This window comes from Osmia bicornis, chromosome 3 (assembly GCF_907164935.1).
Source record: "Osmia bicornis bicornis chromosome 3, iOsmBic2.1, whole genome shotgun sequence".
NCBI classification, from domain to species: domain Eukaryota; kingdom Metazoa; phylum Arthropoda; class Insecta; order Hymenoptera; family Megachilidae; genus Osmia; species Osmia bicornis.
Genome location: NC_060218.1, coordinates 11,157,932 through 11,180,363, shown reverse-complemented (window position 1 = coordinate 11,180,363; position 22,432 = coordinate 11,157,932). Strand labels below are relative to the sequence as shown.

Here is a 22,432-nt window from a genome sequence, read left to right as displayed (position 1 = left end):
ACGGCCACAGAAAACTCCAGGGTTTTCTGCGCACGTTGGGCTACACCGTTGTCAGTTGGCATGCTTCTTCTTCTATGCATTCTTCTATTCTCTTCTCGTAGCAAACGAAAGTTTGTACCATACCAATGAATTCTGCGTTAGCACGGGACCACCACTTGTCCCCCCTTTCGGTAAGCAGATTGCGGCGGCCGATATTCAAGGAATATTATGGATGAACTAAAAAATCGAAATTGACTGATTTCAATGATTTTGAATTTTGGCTTGGGTGGTCGCCCGCCTCATGACGACCAGAATATTAATCTAGCTCAGGCCTGTCCAAGTAGGGGAATTTACTCCTGGAACACATGTTTTGGGTCCCCTTCCAACGCTGCTCCTTCAAGTAAGATGGGACCGAGGAGACAATACCGCCGCTAGGAAAGACGGAGAGACGGTAGTCGGAACCGTTTCATCTTACTTGAAGGAGCAGCGTTGGAAGGGGGCCCAAAACATGTGTTCCAGGAGTGGATTCCCCTACTTGGACAGGCCTGATCTAGCTTAACCTAACCTAACCTAATTCATTAATTAACTGATTAAAGTTCACTAATTTAATTTTGTATTAGATTAAGTTAGGTTAGGATCGACACGGTCACCGTGAAAATGAGATGTCCCGTTCCTGACCGTGTTGAAAAAAGGGCCTGTCCTTGAAGCAGGAAAGGTGGCAGCTTCCGGGTCACGCAGGTGCTCTCCGGGCACGGGGTGTTCGGGGAGTTCCTGTGCCGGAGGGAAAGGGAGTGGTCCCCCCGGTGTTGGCTCTGCGTGGCGGCGCGGGACACCGCACAGCACTCGCTGGCGGAGTGCCCAGTGTTTGCGGTGGGCCGCCACGCCCTTACGGTGGAGATCGGGGAGGACCTCTCCCCGGCGTCTTCCGGGCGAAGCATCCCCGGATGCTTGCCGGCGAGACAGAGTGGGGGGCGGTGACCTCCTTTTGCGAGGAGGTCATGGCCCTCAAGGAGAGGACGCGGACGTGGGCCGCGACGACGCTGGAACCCGCCGCCGTAAGGGTTGCGGGGGGGGGGGGGGGGTGATGGCGGCGTTCGCTGTTTGCCCCCCCGGCGCGACGGATGCGGGATGGGGTAGTGTAGCGGGAGGGCCCGCGGAAGAAAATTTTACGGGGGTGTTTCTGTGGGGGTGGGAGGGGTCGTGGTGTACCCTCCCACCCCGGACGAAATGAGCCCGGACCCCGGTCGGACCCGGGAGCGTGCGGGTGGGGAACCCGTTCTCAATCGGAGGCCCCCCTCCGTCCACCTCTGGGGAGCCGGGTGACTCCGGGCGGAGAGTGGTGTTTCCCTCCCACGTAGGGAGTAGCGCTGGCCCCCGCAGGGGGGGTGCAGCGGAGCCGAGAGAGTCCCCCTGGAGGGTGGCCGGCCACGGCTCAACGCAGCCCACAGGGGGACGACTCGGCGGGCCGCAGGCGCCCTGCTTGGGCGCCATTGCACGCGGACCCGTGGTGTAGCCGGCACCGGAAGCCGGCGGAGCGAAAGGCTACGCCCGATCTTCCTCGCGGGCGGGCGGGGGGTTGCTCCTCCCCGTAGCCTGTGAGGAGATCGAGGCGCGGGAACTGCAGGCGGTACGGGTTGGGGGGCCCGGCCTCCATTGCACGCAGTTCCCCCGCGATGGAGCCGGCACCGGGTGCGACCCCCGGTGTCGGCTGGGGGAGTTATCACACCCCCCGGGTAGGGGCGTTTTCAGCGCACGGCGGAGGAGGCTCCGGAGTTATGTTAGTCAGGTCCCGGAGCCTCTGCCATACGCCAGAGGAGGTCGTCGTGGGGTTTTAGTCAGTAGGAATCTGACACTCCGCCGCTGCTCCCCCCCCCCCCCCCCCGGGGGGGCGGCGGGGGGTCTTATGCAAGATTTCCCCACGAAAAAAAAAAAGGACAGGTGGTAGCGACGGTAGTGATGACATCAAGGATAATGCACATCAACAGCAACCCACCATGTGGACGAAGACACGGCACGGTCACCGTGGAAATGTGATGTCCCGTTCCTGACCATGTTGAAGAAAAGGACCTGTCCTCGAAGCAGGTTAGGTGGTAGTGATGACACCAGGGATAAGGCACATCATCAGCAACCTACCAGGTGAACGAAGACATGGCCCAGTCACCGTGGAAACGAGATCTCCTGTTCCTGGCTGTGGCTGAAGAAAAAGTCCTGTGCGCATTCTGTGCAGGTTGGAAAAGTCCTAACCGCTTGATCGGAGGTGCAACCGCATGGATGCGTAATCTCTCACGCTTGCGTGGCCGTTTGCGGCTCAAAGAAGCCACCGTTGCGGCTATCGCCGGTATCCTGGGATATCTGTAATGGTGAAAGGTGCCGGCACGGCGGACCACGCTTAGGGGAGAGGTTTAAGTAGGTACTGTATCACCCTTTCTGGGTGGTATGAGTCCCACACTGCCCGGGCTCCCTTAGCCGAATAGTGCGACAGGGGGAGCTTCCCGCGCGTACGTAAATGTATTTTCTCTTCCATAAACAAAAAAAATTGTTAAGTTCTACCCGTTATGTATACTGCTTGACGAGTGCCATGCTGTGTTCACAGAAACCAGCCATCCCATACTAACGTACACACCGCTACGGACGTGTAGGTATACGTAGAATTTACTGTAATAGTAGCAACTTTCTTTTGCAAATATCTCGAAAACAAAAGCCGAATTGCTTAGAATTGCTTAGAATCATCGTCCCAACAACATATTAAAAAATGGGCGAGGGTGTGGCATTTAACACAGGTTGCCTCAATAATTCGATTGCTATTAATGATAGAAAAAAATGTGCCAGACAAAACTTGCTTGGTTTCGAGAGTGGCATAATATTATGGTAATAGACACGGTAGTTTTTTTATAAGTGAACGCGTAGAGGACATATGAAGGTTAACGCCATTATTTTAAACGGTATGATCTACAGGGTGTCTCATAACTTCTGTAGCACTCGAAAGTGGAGGGTTGCTGGGATGATTCCAAATAACTTTTTCCTTTACCAAAATGTTGATTGAAGCTTCATCTTTGAATTATTAACGAAAAACATTGATCAATGAGAGCGCGCGCTCAACCACGAGAGCGTTGGCTCTCAACAGTGCTCGGTCGTGGTCGTGAACAAATGCATTGGTACAGCGTGGGTATCGAGGGAAGCGTGCGATTAATTCCACATTGTTTTTAACTTAAGACAGAGTAACGTTTGTTGCATGCTTCCCCCGATACCAATACTGTGCCAATGCGTTTGTTCATGACCACGACTGAGCGTGGTTGAGAGCCAACGCTTTCGTTGTTGAGCGCGCGCTTTACACGCGCTTTCATTGGCCAGTGTTATTCGTTAATAATTCAAACATGAAGCTTCAACCAATATTTTGGTAAAGGAAAAAATTGTTCAAAGTCACCCCAGCAACCCCACATTTTCGGGTATTACGGGAGTTATGAGACATCCTGTATGTAAGTATACAGGGTGTTTCAGAACTCGCGTTGGTTCCGTGAAAGGGTGGTAGCTGAGGTGATTCTGAACAACATTTTCCTTTGTGAAAATTGTTGTTTGAAGCTTCGTTTTTGAATTATTAAGGAAATACACTGTTTCTCCTCCTTTCGTTCTGGCTTGCCAACCTTCCCATCACAATAAAAATGTTTATTTACCTGAAAGAAAATTCTGTGAAAGGTGATAGTGACCATGTGGTTGAATGAGTTCAATGATCTCGTCTGAAGATCAGCTGTTCTTCGTAATGTGTTTTCTCCTCGAAAGTTCAGAATTGACACAGTGACCCAGGTGGAATTATCTGCTTTCAGCGTAGCAGGTTAATTTAGGAAAGAATGGGTAAGTTTCATTTAAATTGTTTTCAAATTAATTATTCCATTTCAAACATTTTTATTTGTTGTTTAGAATACTTAGAAATTCCTTTTTTATATTATGACAGGCGACAAGAGATTAGGTTCCGTATTCATTCTAAACAACGACTAAAAATGTTCAATCAATTCAATTCTTTTATTGTACTATACCAACGGCGTGCCGAGCCGTCGCTTCGCGACCTTCGTCAAGCCCCGCGTTTGTAGTCCGCGCGCTATACGCGCTCTGATTCGCCAGTGTATTTCCTTAATAATTCAAAAACGAAGCTTCAAACAACATTTTCACAAAGGAAAATGTTGTTCAGAATCACCTCAGCTACCACCCCTTCTCAGGACCAACACGAGTTCTGAAATACCCTGTATTCAGTGATTATCTAGCTAAGAGGGCAGTGGTGCTCGCATATCTGTGAATAAAGGGTGCGAGCACGAGCCGTTCCAGATGGAAAATTATACAGGACGGTCCACACAATTGTTACAAGGCATAGCCTTTTTTTCAGTGCAATTAGAGAAAGATGCCAGACGAATAGGGTGAATAGTTCAAAAAGTACTACGTTTATAGAATTATATACTTCTTTCAGATGCAACGATGCGTACACAATTAACAAGTACATTACCCGACTAGTCACGCAATATCGCGTGTACGACGGCGAATGTGTTAGTGAACATATGAAAAAACTCCAGAAAATAAAATTACTTTGTTTCAAGAGGCACGTGCAATGGCAGACCAAATTTTTTTTCTGAAGATCACTTTTCCTAATATTTCAGTCGTTGTTTTTTTTTAAATAGAATATTTATTTTTATATAAATCTATTTTTCAGAACATTCATTGAAAAATTAGATCAAATAGAAGACGCTGACTAAAAATGGAAAATGTCACTTGATACTTTTTAATTTCAAAGTTGCTTATTGTATTATAAATTCTGCTTAACTTTGCACGGAATTTGAGAGCAAATATAATTTTATTCTTATTTCAATTACACTGTCCAACAAATTTTAACTTTTTTTCTGTTTTCCGATTCCCACTGGGTGATTCGAATAGTGTTTTGTACGCTGATTACGAATCTGCAAACCGTTTTGCTCCTACACGTACAGTTTTTGAGAAATTTGATTTTGAAAAAAAAACATATTTTTCAGATTTAAACCAATTTTCTGACGTAATTGTAAAAGATATTGAAATTCTATTTATACTAAAAGATTCTGTAGACTTTCCTGAATACAACGATACCTATCTTTAATACATTGTAAATGTTTAAGTATGTTTAAACGATCATTGAACGCGGAGGGACCCCGATTTGGCACCAATTTTTTAGGATATTTTTCAATTTATCTGAAAAAGTAGAGGTCCAGCGCAAAATCGAATTATACCACGCGATAGAGCAGATTTTTATCTTGAAAAACTACCCAGAGAAAGTTGCAACATCTATTTTTTTATCAAGCCAGAAAGCGTAATAGCTTCGCGTGACACGAAGTACCGACAGTGGCGCTCCGCGTCAGGACTTAAAGCAACAGCATTAGGCGGCACGCCGAGGAACCGTCCTGACGCGGAGCGCCACTGTTGGTACTTCGTCTCCCGCAAAGCTATTTCGCTTTCTGGCTTGATAAAAAAATAGATGTTGCAACTTTCTCTGGGTAGTTTTTCAAGATAAAAATCTGCTCTATCGCGTGGTATAATTCGATTTTGCGCTGGACCTCTACTTTTTCAGATAAATTGAAAAATATCCTAAAAAATTGGTGCCAAATCGGGGTCCCTCCGCGTTCAATGATCGTTTAAACATACTTAAACATTTACAATGTATTAAAGATAGGTATCGTTGTATTCAGGAAAGTCTACAGAATCTTTTAGTATAAATAGAATTTCAATATCTTTTACAATTACGTCAGAAAATTGGTTTAAATCTGAAAAAATGTTTTTTTTTTCAAAATCAAATTTCTCAAAAACTGTACGTGTAGGAGCAAAACGGTTTGCAGATTCGTAACCAGCGTACAAAACACTATAAGAATCACCCAGTGGGAATCGGAAAACAAATTCACTGTTGGACAGTGTTATTAGAGATGTACAATTATATAGAATAAATAAAAGAAAAATATTTTGAAACTGAACTAAATAAATGAGAACTGAATAACCTCTGTGCTTCAAGTAATTTTAAGTTTTTGAGCTGGTGTAAAAAAATGAGGTACTTTTAAACCCAATTCAAAAATTGATGAATTTAATTAATTTGAAAAATTTAAAAATCTTATGGTTCATCAAACTGATCGACACGAATTTATGTATTCGACACATGCGGGTGGAGCGTGCAACAATGCAACTCTATTGCTACAATCATTGTTATTCAGATAGATAAGCGGTTCTCAACCAGTAGTATATGTATACATGCGTATCCTTGGTGGTAGACGGAAAGCATCTGTGTAGTAGCTGTATAATTGCAAGCAAAAAGTATTGAAAATACAGTAATTCAAACACTGTTATATAGAGGAGATAATTAATATTTGAAGAGTTGTTTTATTTTATGGTTATACATACAAGAATATTGAAAATATTTATTTGAAATGTACAAACTGGTATTATTAATTGAAATAATAATTTTCTTAAGATGTATTAGAAATAATTATTCGAAATAACTTTTCATACTTTTATATTAACATTTTAAATATTATACAAGTAAGTAATTTAAAAAGTGTACAGAAAAATGATAAATGTCAAGACATATCCACAGTAATCTGACAGAGACAATTTTATTCATATACAAAAATAAACAATGCATTAGGTATAATATTATGAGAGTAATACTTGATTAAATATTTTATTCCACGTATAATGAAAGAAATATTTATTTGAAACAACCATTTCAAATTCCTCTTGAAAAATATACATATATTGCATATAGATATTTGTAAAATCAAATAAATGTTATATCTATTTGAAATATTTCTTCCCTGCATTTATTCGACTGGCGATAAAATATCTACATATGTATAGTTTCGAGAGATTATAGGTACTGATTAAAAATTTAATCAAATGGATTTATTTTTAGAGTTTGACGATTGATAGTTGTAAACAGAATTCTGATAAAAAGCATGCGTGGTATACGGAGAGTGTTTTCCTTGACAGATGTATTGATCCTCTTGTGTGAGTCAGCTAATATATCCACCCCATCTGAACCTTAATATGTATAGGAATAAGAAGAATGGATCGTTACATCATTCGATAATTTTTGAACATGTGGTTATCCTCCCTTTCAACTACATAGCTTTTTACATTTTTATATTTGTTAATGAACTAGGTATTAACGACAATAAACGACAAATTTTGAATAGCGCAAAGAAATATAATAAAATAATTTTTAACAAAAAATACAACCGACTTCGAAATGCACTAAAAAATATGAAATAATTTCTACTTCATTTATACAAATACCCAACAGCTATTAATAAAACCTATTTACTCGTTAAATAGTATACTAAATATATTTCAACCTTTTCGGAGGCGGCGCAAAATTAAAAATATACGAATATACGACGCTGCCAATAACAATTTGATAGATTGCCGACGCCTGAACTAGGATCTTCCTAGTAGAAGAAAAGTTTTTAATTTTGCGCCGCCTCCGAAAAGGTTGAAATGTATTTAGTATACTATTTAACGAGTAAATAGGTTTTATTAATAGCTGTTGGGTATTTGTATAAATGAAGTAGAAGTATACATATGTACAGTAAAAGCTGGATATATGCAACAGAGATTGGGACCCAGACCAAAGAGTAGGTATATGTAATAAGAAGCGACACTCTGAGAGAGAAACTACTTGTAGAGAGCGACAAAGTGATACATACAACCCATTTAAAGGTCCATTCGGCAATCTTCGTTTTCGGCCGTGAACAGTCGTGAACGCGCGACCAGTTTGTACTGTGGATTTACGTACTGTCCACCGATGACAAGATGTCCCGCGGGACGGCACAGGGGCAAGGGGGGACCCACGTTCGCTCCGCCAGTTCCCCACTGTTTGACGCTTTCGTAACGCCAACGTTTGGGTTTTTGACGACGCACGTTACATAGGCGTAGGATTTCTGTGTTTACGAGAGTCGGGTTTTTTGACCTACCGTTAATCATTTCGTACTTCATTTAATATATTTAATATATCATTTCGTACTTAAAAAAAACCTCAAGTGGTTTAGTTTGATTTCGAAAAAATTATTCTGTTTTAAAGCATATGCCACTACTTTTCGGATCCACTGTATGTCTACGCCAATGCTCGCCGCGCACTATCTCACTCAGTTTCGATACGTCTCATCGACTTTCTTCGTCACACGGTCTGAATTAGTGTGCGTAATCGTTTTAGCCAATAGCTCGCTAGAATTGAAAATGCGTATGAAATGAGGTGTCTCCCTTCCATTCTGACCAATCAGATTTGCGGCCTTCTCATGGGACATCTTATCATCGGTGCACAGTACATACCCTATTTTGTGGAAACTTCTTTGTCAGAATACTCCAAACAGCAAGAGTTAATGGCATTTCAGACCGTCATAAACCAGGAATTCTATTTTACTTCGCACCCATGAAGGTAAAAATATGTATCATTTATGAACTGGTTTTATTCATCCTTGTAACAATTTTCCTCTAGAATATTTATTAAAGTTATTTATTAGATTAAAAATTTATTATACACTTAAATATAGTAATAGGGATTTTAAAACTAGTGTTAAAAAAGATAAGAGACATCATATTGTATTAAATTTGTAAATATTGTAATGTCTTCAAATATATTATCCGAAACCTTCCCTCATCCTATTGTATAATTGTGTAATTTATGTTCAAATATATTTTCTAATATTATCATTTTATTACATTTCTTACTTTCCCACTTTTCAATTATGTAAAATTAATGTAAATACTTCGATAATAATATACAGAAAAATTGACGATGCAAAAAGGTTTCTAGTTATAAAAGATTGTTATGAAAAGAAAGTATTACATCCAATTCATTCAAACTTCCCGCTCGTTCATACAACCCATTTAAAAGGACAGCGAATCGTCGACATCAAAGGTGCCGTCGGGAGTGTCGCCTCTTGTTATACCTTCTCTTTGCCCAGACGTTGCATATATCCAGCCGAGGTGTCGATTCTGATCATTTAATGTTACATATATCCAGCCGAGATGTCGATTCTGAGTCCGTACACATCGTTTGTATTTAGCCGCGATGCCAATTCTGCGTTCGTACACATCATTTAGACAGGCCGTACACCAAAGATGCATAAAATACGCAACATGCAACATGCGACGTAAAGTAAATACCGCGCATATAAAATTGTTTAAATTTTTTAGGATTAATTTGCTGCACTGGTTTACGCAATTTAGCAACATGTAACATTTACATTACGTCGCATGTTGCATGTTGCGTGTTGCGTGTTTAATGCATCTTTGGTGTACGGTATGCCTTATACATATGTAGCCGAGGTGTCAATTCTATGTTGTTTACTCTATTATTATTTATTCTATTACCATTCTCTTATTATTGTTAGCTTGTAAATTACTTTAATTTTCAATAGGAAGAAACTGTCCGGTTTCATGGAAATCACGGGCTGTTCCTAACATCATAAAGCACCTAATTTGTAGTCAATAGTTCAACAGCATATTCTGAATAAATAAATAAATAAATGAATATAATTCAAACTATATCATGTTTGGTATCATTTTAATCAGAAAAATCTCACAAATGCGTTAGGAATAGTTTCATTAAGAAAAGGTCAAAAATAAAAGAATTTTATCATTGACTTAGTATTAGTCACACCGATATTACGGTTCGGATCGTATTACACGGCTTCATCGTCGAGCGTCTCGGTCGCGTTCCCCCCAAATGGAGGGGATAGCGATGTTGCATATATCCAGCCAATCTTTCGTTGCATATATCCAGCTTTTACTGTGTATAGAAACAGTAGAGAATCGGCGACTGCATGCTGACTCATCCACCGGACAGACACGTAGGCATACGTAGAATTCAATGTAGTAGTAACAATAATTTTTCACAAATATCTCGGAAACTAAAACTTTCCGTTAATTATGCATAATGAAAAAGTTGTTCAGAATCATGCCCCCGACAACATATTAAAAGGTCATTGAAATCGTCCAATCTTGAGATTAAAAACTTCCTGTATTTTGCAATAACAATGAAGAAATGAAAAATTTCTTTTTAATAGGACCAGTCGGAAGACATACCCTACTAGATGCAAAAGGGGCTGAACTTCGTCTTGGGGGACCAAAAATTTTTGGTTAAAAATTATCAAATCTTGTAGTTTTTGATCTGAAAAGTCCGAAAATGCAAGTTAGAAGTCCAGGAAACCAATAGTTTAAGAAATACAAGTGTATAAAAATGTACGTATTTAGTGACGTTTGATAGGTCAGTACGACGCCATATTGTCCAATGAGTGGAGTCGCCGTCGGTAAAACAGAATTATATAAGTGGTGGCCTAAACCCGGTATACCTAAGGTTAAGTTTTTTTTTTATAAACAATATCCCCTCGGATTTGATAGGAACTGATGGAACTCACACCCAACAAATAGAGTCCAAACAAAGGATTGGATGCGGGGAAGAGTCAATATCGCATCGTACTGATCTGTCAAAGTACGCCAAGTACACACATGTTTATACACTAGTATTTCTTAAACTATTGGTGTCCTGGACTTCTAACTTGCATTTTCGGACTTTTCAGGTCAAAAACTACAAGAACACATATTTTGGATCCGTTAATTTTTGGTCCCCTAAGACGAAATTTAACCAGACTTTACTCGCCAAAGCCACCACCGTTCGACTGATGTATTAAAGGAAATAGCCAATCAGCGGTAAAATTTTGAGTACCGCCACCGACGAGAGACTGTCAAAAGACGAGACAGTCTCTCGACGCGGGTATCGCGGGTGGTCGCGGGGTGAGAGGAAGTAAAGTACACCGGTCGAACGATGGTGGCGCATCACACCAAAACCACCTTCAAATCGCTTCAAGCATCTCCAATCCATAGTATACATATCAGTGATAAAAAGGGACAATCTCAACATTCAGAATGAGAAAAGGACAGCATGACTGTAGTGCGTCTCACTCAGCGTTCGGGCGTTGTTGCCTTTTTCGCTTGCCTTCACAGCACAGTTCCAGTGACGTAATCAAGCCGAAGCTTGATTCTGGCTACGATTCCAGATCGGCAGCCTTTTTAGTTTGTCGCCACCTTATAACTACTAGCTGAACTAAATTTGTCACGTGACTTGCTCTGTATTATTCAGATAATGGCGGAACTCGTCTGTGGGAATGCTTTCACGGGAATACAATTTTCGTCCTTATATGAGAAGATTTTGATCTAAATGGGGGTTCATTCAAGTTGTTGGCCAGCGGATTCGGATGATTCGTTGTTCTTGCTTTATACCGATTAGATAGTCGGTGTATTTCTTCCTTTACAGTAGGGATTTGTAGATCTTTCCGTAGCTCTTCGTTTTTTATGTACCAAGGTGCGTCTACTATTGTTCATAGTATGATTGATTGCACGGCTTACATTTTGTCTATATGACTTTTAGTTGCTATACCCCATAGTTGGATGCCGATTTTTGGGATATTGTCTTTGCGGAAGGTGAAAGTTATGTGATTGCATTTGCTGTGGTTAACCTTTATTCTCTGCTCTTCCAACCATTTCTCCAGTAAGCTTATGTGATTTTGTAGGTTCTTGACGGCTTCGTAAGGATCTTCATGTGCTGCAATTATTCCGCTGTCGTCGGCGAATGTGCAGGTTGTACTATTTGGAGTTGTTAGGATATCTGCAGTACGAGTATACATATAAAGTGTAAAGTACTGAGCCCAATACACTTCTTTGGAGTACTCCAGCGTCTATTGTTTGTATATTTGAGTGCGCATCCTTCACCTTTATGTAAAATGTTCTATTGCTAAGGTAGGGTTGTTCAGAAAAGAGTTATTTTATGATTTTCATTAAACCCACGTGCCAAACGTTATCAAACGCTTTTTCTATGTCTAGAAATAAGCATGTACAATATTTCCGAGTTTCTAGAGCGGTCGTGATTTTGTTGAGTATTCTGTGGGCTTGTTCGATTGTAGCGTGCTTTTTCCTGAAGCTGAATTGATGATCTGGTATTAGCTGTTTGCTGTTGATTATTTCCATGATTCTAGCTAGGAAAATTTTTTTCGAGCATTTTGGACAGTATTAGTAATAGTCGGTAAGCATGAAATCGGTCTATATGAAGAAGGTTCGTGTATGTTTTTATTTGACTTATTGTTAAGCAGCATTACTATTTCTGCCAGTTTCCATGCGCTGGGAAAATACCGAATTCTGAATATGGTATTGAAAATTATGGTGATCATTCTAATAGCTTTGTCAGGAAGTTTGATAACTTTTCCGTTGATTAGGTCGAATCCCAGGGATTTGTTGGTTTTCATTGTTGAGATCAGTCGTTTTATTTCTTTTTGTGTGGCACTGCGTATTGGTATGCTTTCGTAATTGGTGCTGTCATTTGTTGTTGTTGTTGTAGCTGTAGTTGTCCTTGTTCTTGCACCTATGCAAGAAACTGTTACACCTATTGTTGTGGGGTTCGGTTGGAAAGTTTGATGTAGGTATTCTGCAAATGTTGAGGCCTGTTCCACGGAGTTTCTTGCCCAGGAGCCGTCCGGTTTTCGTATTGCTGGTGTCGGTACTACTGGCCTTTTTAGTCGTTTTGTCACCTTCCATAATGAGTATGTATTTCGAATCTTTGTTTGGTGATAAGTTTGCGAGATATTGGCTGAACTTTCTGTTACGGTATTCCTGTAGCATTGTTTTGACTTCCCTGGCCAGTGCATTCAGTTGTCTTTTATTTTGTCTTGTTTTGCATTGTTGCAATTGCGATTTAGCTTTTCTTTTTCGTTTTATCTTTTGTAGTATATAATTCGGATACGATAGGCCGGTTTTGCTATTGTCGGTGACAGGAGTGAATGACCAAGCAGCTTCTTGGATTGTTTGCGTTAAGTAGTCTACTGCGTTTTCGATGTGGTCTGGGGTTTTTAGAGGTATACTACAGTTTAATTTCCCGTTGATTATTGCTCTAAAACTGTCCTAGTTTGTGGCATTGTTGTATAGTGTGGGCGTATCTTCTATTTGGAATGGTTTTTGTAAATACTCTAGTAGTATGGGGGTATGATCGGAGCTCAGTTCCGAGTTTGGCGATATTTTAAGGTGCATCCTGCTGACGTTTTTGGTTATAGCAAAGTCTATGAGGTCAGGTGTCTTTTCGAGGGCTGTTGGCTAGTAGGTGGGCTCGCCAGTCGATATTAGTGTTAATGACAGCTTCTCTATGGTGCGCAACAGCGTTGTACTCCTGGGTGATGATCTTTTGGATCCCCATTGCCTATGTTTGGCATTATAGTCCCCGGCCGCTATGAATGTGTTTCCTAGGTTATTGAAATAGTTCTCATACTGTTCCATAGTGAGCTTGTGCTTTGGGGGTGAGTAGATAGCTAATACATGTTTGTATTTCTCCGTTTGTGGTTTCTATTGTTATCGTTGTTGCTTGCAGGTAGTCGTGTTTGTTGTTGCTAAGGAGATGGTGTTTAATACTATTTCTTATAATGATAGCGGTACCTCCGTATGCTTTCCCTGATGGATGTTTGGTATCATATATTGTACTATGTGGGATTTTAACGTAGTTTCTTGTTGTAAAGTGAGTTTCTTGTTGTGAACTATCATGAAAGTTATTTGTTGGGTTTGTTGTTGCAACAGTGTACATAGTTTGTGTTGCTAGCATATTGGTTATGAGTTCTGTATTTTTAATTGATTAGATTAGAAGGTGTTTTATCTCTGAGGATTCTCTTTTATTGAGGTAGTTTGGGTGAGTGGAGGAAAATTGGTTCTGATTTTGTCGGTCTACGTTATGTTCCGCGGTTACTGGCGCGTATGTTCTATTGCTTGTGCCCAAGGGTTGGGCATGATTAGATGTGGGAGTTGGTGATGATTTGTATGCTCCGCTGTTTGGCAAAAAATTGTTATTTGTTTTTGTTGGGGTTTGTTCAGTTATTTTCCTTCACGTGGGGTATAGTTTTAACCGCAGCTATTTCCGCACTGTGCAGCCTTTGTAGTTTGCAGGATGTTAATCTTGGCAATTGCTACACTTTACGTTTTCGATTTTACCTTGCTTTAAACACAATGTTGTAAGATGGTTACCTGCACACTTGACACAGATTGGGGGTCTGTTACAGTAGTTTTTCGTGTGACCGTGAATTTAACAGCGGTGGCATTGCGGTATGTCGCGTTTCGATCTTGACGGTTCGAATCTAATCATAATGTTTAATAGTTTTTTTATGTTGTATATATCTTTGTTGTTATTGTTTGGTTTGAGTTCTATTATAAAGAGTGGCAGTAGTTGCTTGGTATCGTATTTAACTATATTTTGTATTGTTCTGACAGAGTGGTTGTATTGTTTTAATTCTTCTATGATTTTATTCGTATTTGTTTTTGGGTGAATTCCACGGAGTATTACTTTATAAATACGATCTGTTTTTGTTTGGTAAGTGTAAAAGTTTGCATTTTTGCTTTTTAAAGCGTCCACTATTTTTCTATAAAATTCTGACGACTTTAACTGAATTTTTATTTGATTGTCTTTTAATTGTTTTAAGATGTAGTTGTTGTTGCCTGTTTGTTGCTCTAGCAATTTTGACATTGGCTCATCTATAGAAATGTCGGTATAGTAATTTCTAGAAAGAATACACAATTGTTTACATAGTTAATAATGAGTTCAACTTATTTTTATTAAAATATGACATTGACACTTCTTGAACCAAGCCATAGATTTACAAAAGTACGATATTTTCTACAGTTTCTGAAATTCCATCTAGAAAGTTATTTTTACATATACTGTACATAAAGATCATTGCAATATTTCGCTAAAAAGAAGAAGAAGAAAAATATTACAATGTTTTATGTTTATATTATAGATAAATCTGCTAGATAGAATTACAGATTTTGTTTTACATAATCTTAAAAACTTTCAATAATATATCATTTTTCTTTGAATTTTATAAAATAAAAGAATATCCCTTATTGTATAAAACTATATTTTTTCAAGATTAAAGAAAATCATGCAACGAAGGATCGATGTTGCAGTGTTAGAATTTTAAGATAAATCTGTTCAGAATTGTAGAAAATATTAAGTTTTTATACTTAAAGTAGCCAACTGAGAAATGTTATTTTTGTAATTATCCGTTTTTAATTATAATGCATATGTAGAAATACGACATGTAGCGCGCACCAGATTTAAGTGATTTCGATTACATTTTCCGATTCACATTACACGAATTATTATTATTCTGTCGTACGATTCTGCGACTTTCATGACAGTATTCTAGTATTATTGTAGTTTAAACGTTCAATAATGTGTTATACAATTGTATCGCAGCAATATTTTGCGCAGGCAATTCGCCACGCACGAATTCACTACCTTCACGTGATCATCGTTTTTCAGTCGATTTCTACCGCAAACAAACAAAAAACATGTCTAATATAAGTGGAAACAGAATTCAAGGAGATTAGTGAAAAAACAAGGTGATTGTTCTATTTTCTGTTCGTATCCGTTAGAATACTTGTACAAGTTTCTAAAAAATTATTTTTCTTAACATTTTTGTTTACAAAGAGATTTTAATAAAAGTTTGGACATGAAAATACTAATAGGTTGACCGTCATATTAAAGATGGACATATGTTAGTGTTGGACCTCTAATCATTAGGAATACGAATAGTTCATTTTTTAAAGATTATTAATTCAAAATAAAATTTCAATTCTTTACTTTATATTATTAGTACAGTTGTAATGCTACTGAATATTTTCATTTTAATTGTTCAATTACATTATATTTGAAACGTACTGACGCGTCAAAGGATTTTATATCTTAATTATAATTACACTTACTATTAAAACTGCCATCACAGCAACAATGATCACTTATGACGCTTCCATCTTTACAGTAAATCATCTCCGAATCCGTACAAGGTTTGCATCCTGGAATTGGTGCTGTAGAATTTATAAGAATGTTATATTTCAATTTGCTGAATAATTAATACATATGTATATATTCTGGTGTTTCACAATTATTAGTCATTATTTTATTCAAGAAATTAAACTTTTCTTTTTGCATTTTCTGCTAGTGTATTATCTCAAAAACATCATTTCAAAGTATTTTGGATCTAAAAAAGTAATTATCTAACAGTAAGTATTTTTATTTTTCTATATATAACATAAGACTGCAAAGCATATTTTAAACGTGATTTTTTTTGTTGAAAATACATCTTTTAAAATTAGCTAACATGATATATTAAGAACTAATCACACAATTAATTTGCCTTTTCCTTTATGGGCTTACCTAGAACTAACGTAAGTAATATTTTGGAAATTTTTGTTACTCAAAAAGCAAATACTTATGTTTAAAAAAAAATGAAATTTTTTCCCTTTTTTCCCCAAGAAAACATGAACAATGTAAACATCACAAAATATTCCACTAGCTTGAAGCTATGCTATACGTGTTGTATATTGCCTATAAACATACCCGTACACCATAGGAGATTAAGAATATCTTTAGTTGTTTTCTTTCAAACTGTAACATCTCAGATCGTCAGATAAACCGTAGAGAACAATTTTTTTTAGACACTTCTATACAAATGATGTAACTAGACATAACATCTATATTTTTACTTAAGAAAAATTTGAAATATTCTTGATACGTATAAGAATAAAGCTATAAAATTAGATAATTAATAAAAAGCTGAATAATTTGCTTTTAAAATTTCTCAAAAATGCCTTCTTTAAGGACTGTCACACTGCATAGACCTCTTAATTACGTTATTTATTGTAGTATATAAACGCAAATAAAGTAGGTATTGTTTTTCCATCATTCGTAAATTTTAAAAAACTCCCAAATTTAAAAAAAGAGGGTGTCTTAGAAGGTGTGATAATCCCTTAGGAGGGGTGGTTGCCGAGATGATTCTAAACAACTTTTTCTTTTACCAAAATGTTGGTTAACGCTTCATTTTTGAGTTACTAACGAAAAACATTGTCCAATTAGAGCGCACGTAGAGCATGGACTGAATCGCGGGAGTGTTGGCTACTGATTACGTTCGAACCGTGGTCATGAACAAACGTGGCGACATTACGGCGGCACAATTTGTGGCTTCGTTTTCGAGATATAAGCAATTGGAAATTAGAATATCAACTTACGAAGTACGTGTTCCGTTTTCAAATAGCTAACAGTTGAACAAATAGTCCATTCTCTAGTGCCCTAAGTTTGAACGTAATCAATACCCAACACTCTCGCGGTTCAGCCCGCGCTCTAATTTCACACGCTCTGTTTTTCGTTAATGATTTAAAAATGAAGCCTTAATCAACATTTTGGCAAAGGAAAAGGTTGTTCAGAATCACCTTGGCAATCACCCCTCCAATGGATTATCACCCTTTCTGGAACACCCTTTATAAATGTTTCATGTGGGACGTCTATAGCCGTTTATAGTACATATATGTAAATTCGGTAGTCATCTCACGATAAGTAAAACTATAGTCGTTCTTATTGTTAGTAGCGAAAGGATTAAGTGATTGAAATTTATTAGTTTGAGGTTAATCGCTAAGGGATTGTTGTATTTGAAAATACTGCAACGAATAATACGTACGTTCAATCAGAACCTATAATTCTAGAAAATTAGCGTCCTTTTGTTAAAATACTCTGCAACTCCTAGTTATTTCTAGATACTTATTTCAGTTAATGAGTACACTGCATTACCTTCGACTCGAGGTATATACTGTTATTGAGAACATACCGCATTGAATCGAGCCAGTATAATTCATGTTAATTAATATTCTGACGGCTTACGCAAGTGTTTTAAAATTGTGTCGTGAACGTACACGGGATTACTATTGTTCTTAACTTTACTTTAAATAAGTACCATATCGAGCACGGTAAAGTGGCCTCTCTAGACAAAATGACGATGTAGGGGTAAAAGGCCCTTGTTATTCGCTATAATACATGAGAAATAATCTTCAAAATCCTAATTTTAAGGATATTAATACTAATCTTAAAATTCATTTAAAAGAACTTAATATAGGTAATCTAGCAAGAATATAATCTACCAATTCACGGAAGGAGAATGTTGCTATATCTGGTATCTGTTTAAACAGATCAAAGCCAAGTTATTTTTAGAGATAAGTTAAACAGATCTCTGTACTACGTAAAAATGTTTAATAGATGTGGAATTAAGTTTCACGGGAAGCCTATAATAGAGGTGATGCTATTTAATAAAAAAACTTTTCTGTATTTTTTCACAGGGCACCTTGTCGATGTGTTTACCCTGATGAGTTAGTAATAGAGTATTCTTAATACATCTTTTCAAACCATTTTCAAATGTTGTGTTTTTAAAAAATAAAAATGCAATTTTCTTTCCAATATGTTATGATATTTAAATACATTTATTTAATATTAGAATTTTATTACAAAAATTTGTAAACTAACATCTTTTAAGAATAACCAAGTCACACTTGTAAAAATCTATTTCACAAATAATACTATTAGATTATTAAGTCGATTTCTTATAAAATAATTTGTAACAAAAAATACAACCGACTTCAAACGGCGCTAAAAAGTATAAAATCATTTATATTTCGTTTATACAACTACGTAACAATTATTAATAAAACTTGCTGCATTAACAAAATACGCTAAAAAGTATTAAATAATTTCTATTTCAATTATACCAATACTCCACAGCTATTCTAAATACATTTCAACCTTTTCGGAGGCGGCGCAAAATTAAAAATACTCGAATATACAATGCTGCCAATAACGATTTGATTGCGGTGTGGCAAACATGGTAATTAATAAGTCGTAAGAAAAAATACGGAAGGTTATAGGTACGGCTGAAAACATTTGTAATTGTAACGATTGTATTAGAAGTTGGCAGCACTTCTGATGTACATGTAGTCAATTCGCAATGGGTATGTTGATTCCTGTTGAATATTGTTAATTTGAAATTATCAAATGTATCATTCGGTAACAGGCGTGTCATAGGTTGCCAACCCCTGAACTAGGATCTTCCGAGTAAAAGAAAAGTTTTTAATTTTGCGTCGCCTCCGGAAAGGTTGATATGTATTTAGTATACTATTTAACGATTAAATACGTTTTATTAATAGCTGTGAAATATTGGTATAAATGAAATAGAAATTATTTGACACCTTTTAGCGCATTTTGAAATCGGCTGTATTTTTTTTTGTAAAAAATTATTTTATTTCACACCTTTTAGTGGAACGAACAGTACTTGTAGAATGCCGTAAGGAGGCTTACCGCTCTTATTGGTTAATTGCAATAACGATAGTTATTAACAATAAGAAAATTCTAATATTACATAAATTTTTGCAAATGGGATAATCGTGGAAAGATCTACGAGATGTGAAAAGTTTCATCGCGATCGGTGCATTCCTTGCAGAGTACCGCTAAAGAATAGGATTTTGCAATAACAATATCAACGCGATAAATGCTTTGATTAATGGCAACAAATACTGTTTTTGTTTTTCAGTAATAGTGAGTTACTGAGACGCAAGGTATGCGGATAAGTTAGTACATTTCATTTTTATGAAAAAGTTTCTGATTTATCCAAAGCTACCCTAATCCTATCCCTACCGTAACCTAACCTAACACAGTACACAAGTATACAGATACACATGCATAATTTTCTATCCAAATATTCGATTGCGCTGCTTCGTGTCTCGTTAACCAACCCACTATTTCGTTTGTGGTTTGTACTTGGGTGATTAGTTGTATTCCCTCACGAATCCAAAATATAAAATATAAAGAGAAGTGACCACCCAATAAAGAGAAGTGTGAATCGATCTTCGGGACCTTATGTGGCGAAGCCGAGAAACCATGTATGATCTTTGTCTTTCCGTGCAGGAGAGACAAGGATAGCATGATAATCAAATAACCATACTGACATATCTACAGGGTGATTCTCTCGTTAGTGTACTCAAAGGAAATGCCGCCATGCCAATATGAATGGACCCCAGCCCTTTTTTGTTATCGATACCTTGACAGGGGTGCATACTGCAGCTGTATGGGTGAAAATGTATGTAACAAGAAAGAAAGTTCCATTTAAACGTTTCCTTCTTGTTACACACATTTCCACGCACACGGCTGCAGTATGCACCTCCGTCGAGATACCAATGACAGGAAAAACGGATTGGGTCCATTCATACTGGTGTGGCGGCATTCCGTTTGAGTATACTAGCGAGAGAATCACCCTGTAGAACACTTCAAATCTAGCGATTTCGTAGTTTAAAGATTTTCATGAAAAGTAGCAATATTTTTTCGTAATTTTTTTTTAAATATTCTTCGTACAATTATACAATGCCATGCAGAGCTCAATTTTGCAATTTGACTTTTAAAACCTTATAAAAACTGTGTTTTTATAAAACGAAAATGTTTGTTTTTTAATTTGTCCCGAAAAAACGTAAACTACTTTTCGGTGCTTCGCTGCTGTTTCGCCAAAAGTGCTACTATCACTCCTGTTGACCTTTAATGAGCTATCAAATTAACAACTTAGAACATGTACTAATAAGCGAATAGAAAACATTATGAAATGTCACATAACTTTAACCAAGCTCGCTTTTTAACATAGTGAACAAAATATTAAGATGTCCAGGCAATGTTATAAAAATTAAATTTTAAAAATCATCTTTTAATATGTATTGGTGAAAATCGAAAATTGTATATACCTGGATAAATTTCCATCTTCTTTGCTTCAGCAATTGCTTCCTCGTAGAGTACTTCATGTTCCAAAAAATACTCTTCGTCCGGATGGTGGCTTACTATTGTGACCGATTGGAGATTACCGAGGGTCAAAATAAATACCAAAGCTCCGAATATACCAATATATTTCATGCTATGGCCTCTTGTCCAACATCTTTGAGAGTGATCGACACCACGTAACTTTTACACACATTCTAATTTGTCCGCCAAATCAAACATACGTTTTAAATGAAAAAGTAATACTTATTCGAATCGATGGAAAAGATTTATCTTTTTGTATTTATTATGTGAAGTGGTGTGGTATGAAAAAGCTTTTGGAATTTCTCCTTATGTTACAGCAAGTAAAAAAATAAAAAATATTTAATTGTAGTCGATTTCAAAACAACAAGAAATACCAATATAAAGATCAGAACGTACTCATTTCTAATCAATCTATTTGTCAAATTGTTGAAGTATCAACTTCCTTAATTTTTTATGGTAATTAAGTAAATGTAATCCCATAATTTTCTTCTACTTCCTTTAATCAAGTTTTTCACTAGTTAAATTTATTTTTTGGGCGGATGAGGGGGGGGGGTGAACATAACGCAGTTTATATGTCATGAAACGATTTTTATAATATTTCTTATATATATCACGAACCCTAAATTGTTTTAATCATGATATTTTTGCGAAAAACTGTAAACTTTGATTTGTTTTCGCTACCAGATGATTGAAGAACGAATGTTGAGATCTACAGATATTTATCTCATGTTTCATGTTTTATTACAAAAATGATTTACTTTTTACTACAAACAATAGTAATACAATTTAGAAAATCAACTTGCATAACAAGTTGAACAGAACTGAATTTTCCGTAAGTATCATATTTTTATTAGTATTAGGAACGTCAAATCATTGCCAAAAAATTTTTAACAACTTCTCCATAGAGGTATATGTATAAGTACATACATATGTATAAGAATACAGTGTAAGTGGACGCGGTATATGAATAGAAATAGAACACTGCATAAGGCCCCCCCTTCTGTCCTTATTTACATGCAAGGATACCTGCGACCAGGGCCTTCAATTGGCGGTATCTTTGCAGCCGCACGCGCTTGTTTACGTATGTGCACTCTGTCATTGATTGGCATTGCGCGCAATATTTTGAAAATTTTTACAGAGAGAAATATAAAAGCTTTACAATTCCCGAGAATTGCGTTTTTTAGTAAAATATTTTATATTATTAAAGAATTTAACATTAAATTGTATATAAAAAGGACACAAAAAGCTCATATAAAGCATTCTCGTTCTAATGCTATATCATTTTTATTTTTAGCACTTCATTAACTGTGTTTTATTCAAATCTTTCTCTCGAAGTTTTTGAAAGACTACTTTTCATTATAAATATTTACAGTACTTGATAATTATCAGCAAAATTATTTATGAATAAATAATTATAAATCAAAATGTTCTTTATTCCTTTACATTTTGTAATATAAAGAAGAATTTGGAAAACTTTTTGACATCACTATACTTCTACTATTATTTGATTATATTATTTGATTATTAATTGTCAATTATTTTATCACATATGTTAAATTTGTTTTAAACAGTTATCCGTAATCAATAGTAATCAATATCAATATGAGCCATTTATTTTGAAATTGGTAAGAGTTACTTTTTGAAAAAAATGAATTAAAGCTGATTTTGAAGTATTTGAAAAATATATAGTCTTTTTATTGTTAACTATTTTACTTGTAATTCCTTTGAAAATCTTTGCTATTACATCAACAAGAATGTGACTACCTA

General features: G+C 37.0%; 1 protein-coding gene across 2 annotated transcripts in view; it reads right to left on the bottom strand.

Annotated features, from left to right (window-relative positions):
• LOC114880409 overlaps positions 1 to 22,432 on the bottom strand; it is a 39,885-nt gene that overhangs the window by 10,122 nt on the left and 7,331 nt on the right. The window contains exons 2-4 of one of the 2 annotated variants that reach the window (XM_029196397.2): positions 20,611 to 20,838; positions 15,772 to 15,873; positions 6,720 to 7,017 (exon numbers count right to left, since the gene is read on the bottom strand). In XM_029196397.2, coding sequence (XP_029052230.1) covers positions 6,866 to 7,017; positions 15,772 to 15,873; positions 20,611 to 20,776 — 420 coding nt within the window. In that variant the 5' untranslated portion in view covers positions 20,777 to 20,838 and the 3' untranslated portion in view covers positions 6,720 to 6,865. Of the gene's footprint in view, positions 1 to 6,719; positions 7,018 to 15,771; positions 15,874 to 20,610; positions 20,839 to 22,432 lie in introns of those variants that run through there. The other variant, XM_029196396.2, reaches the window with a different exon arrangement.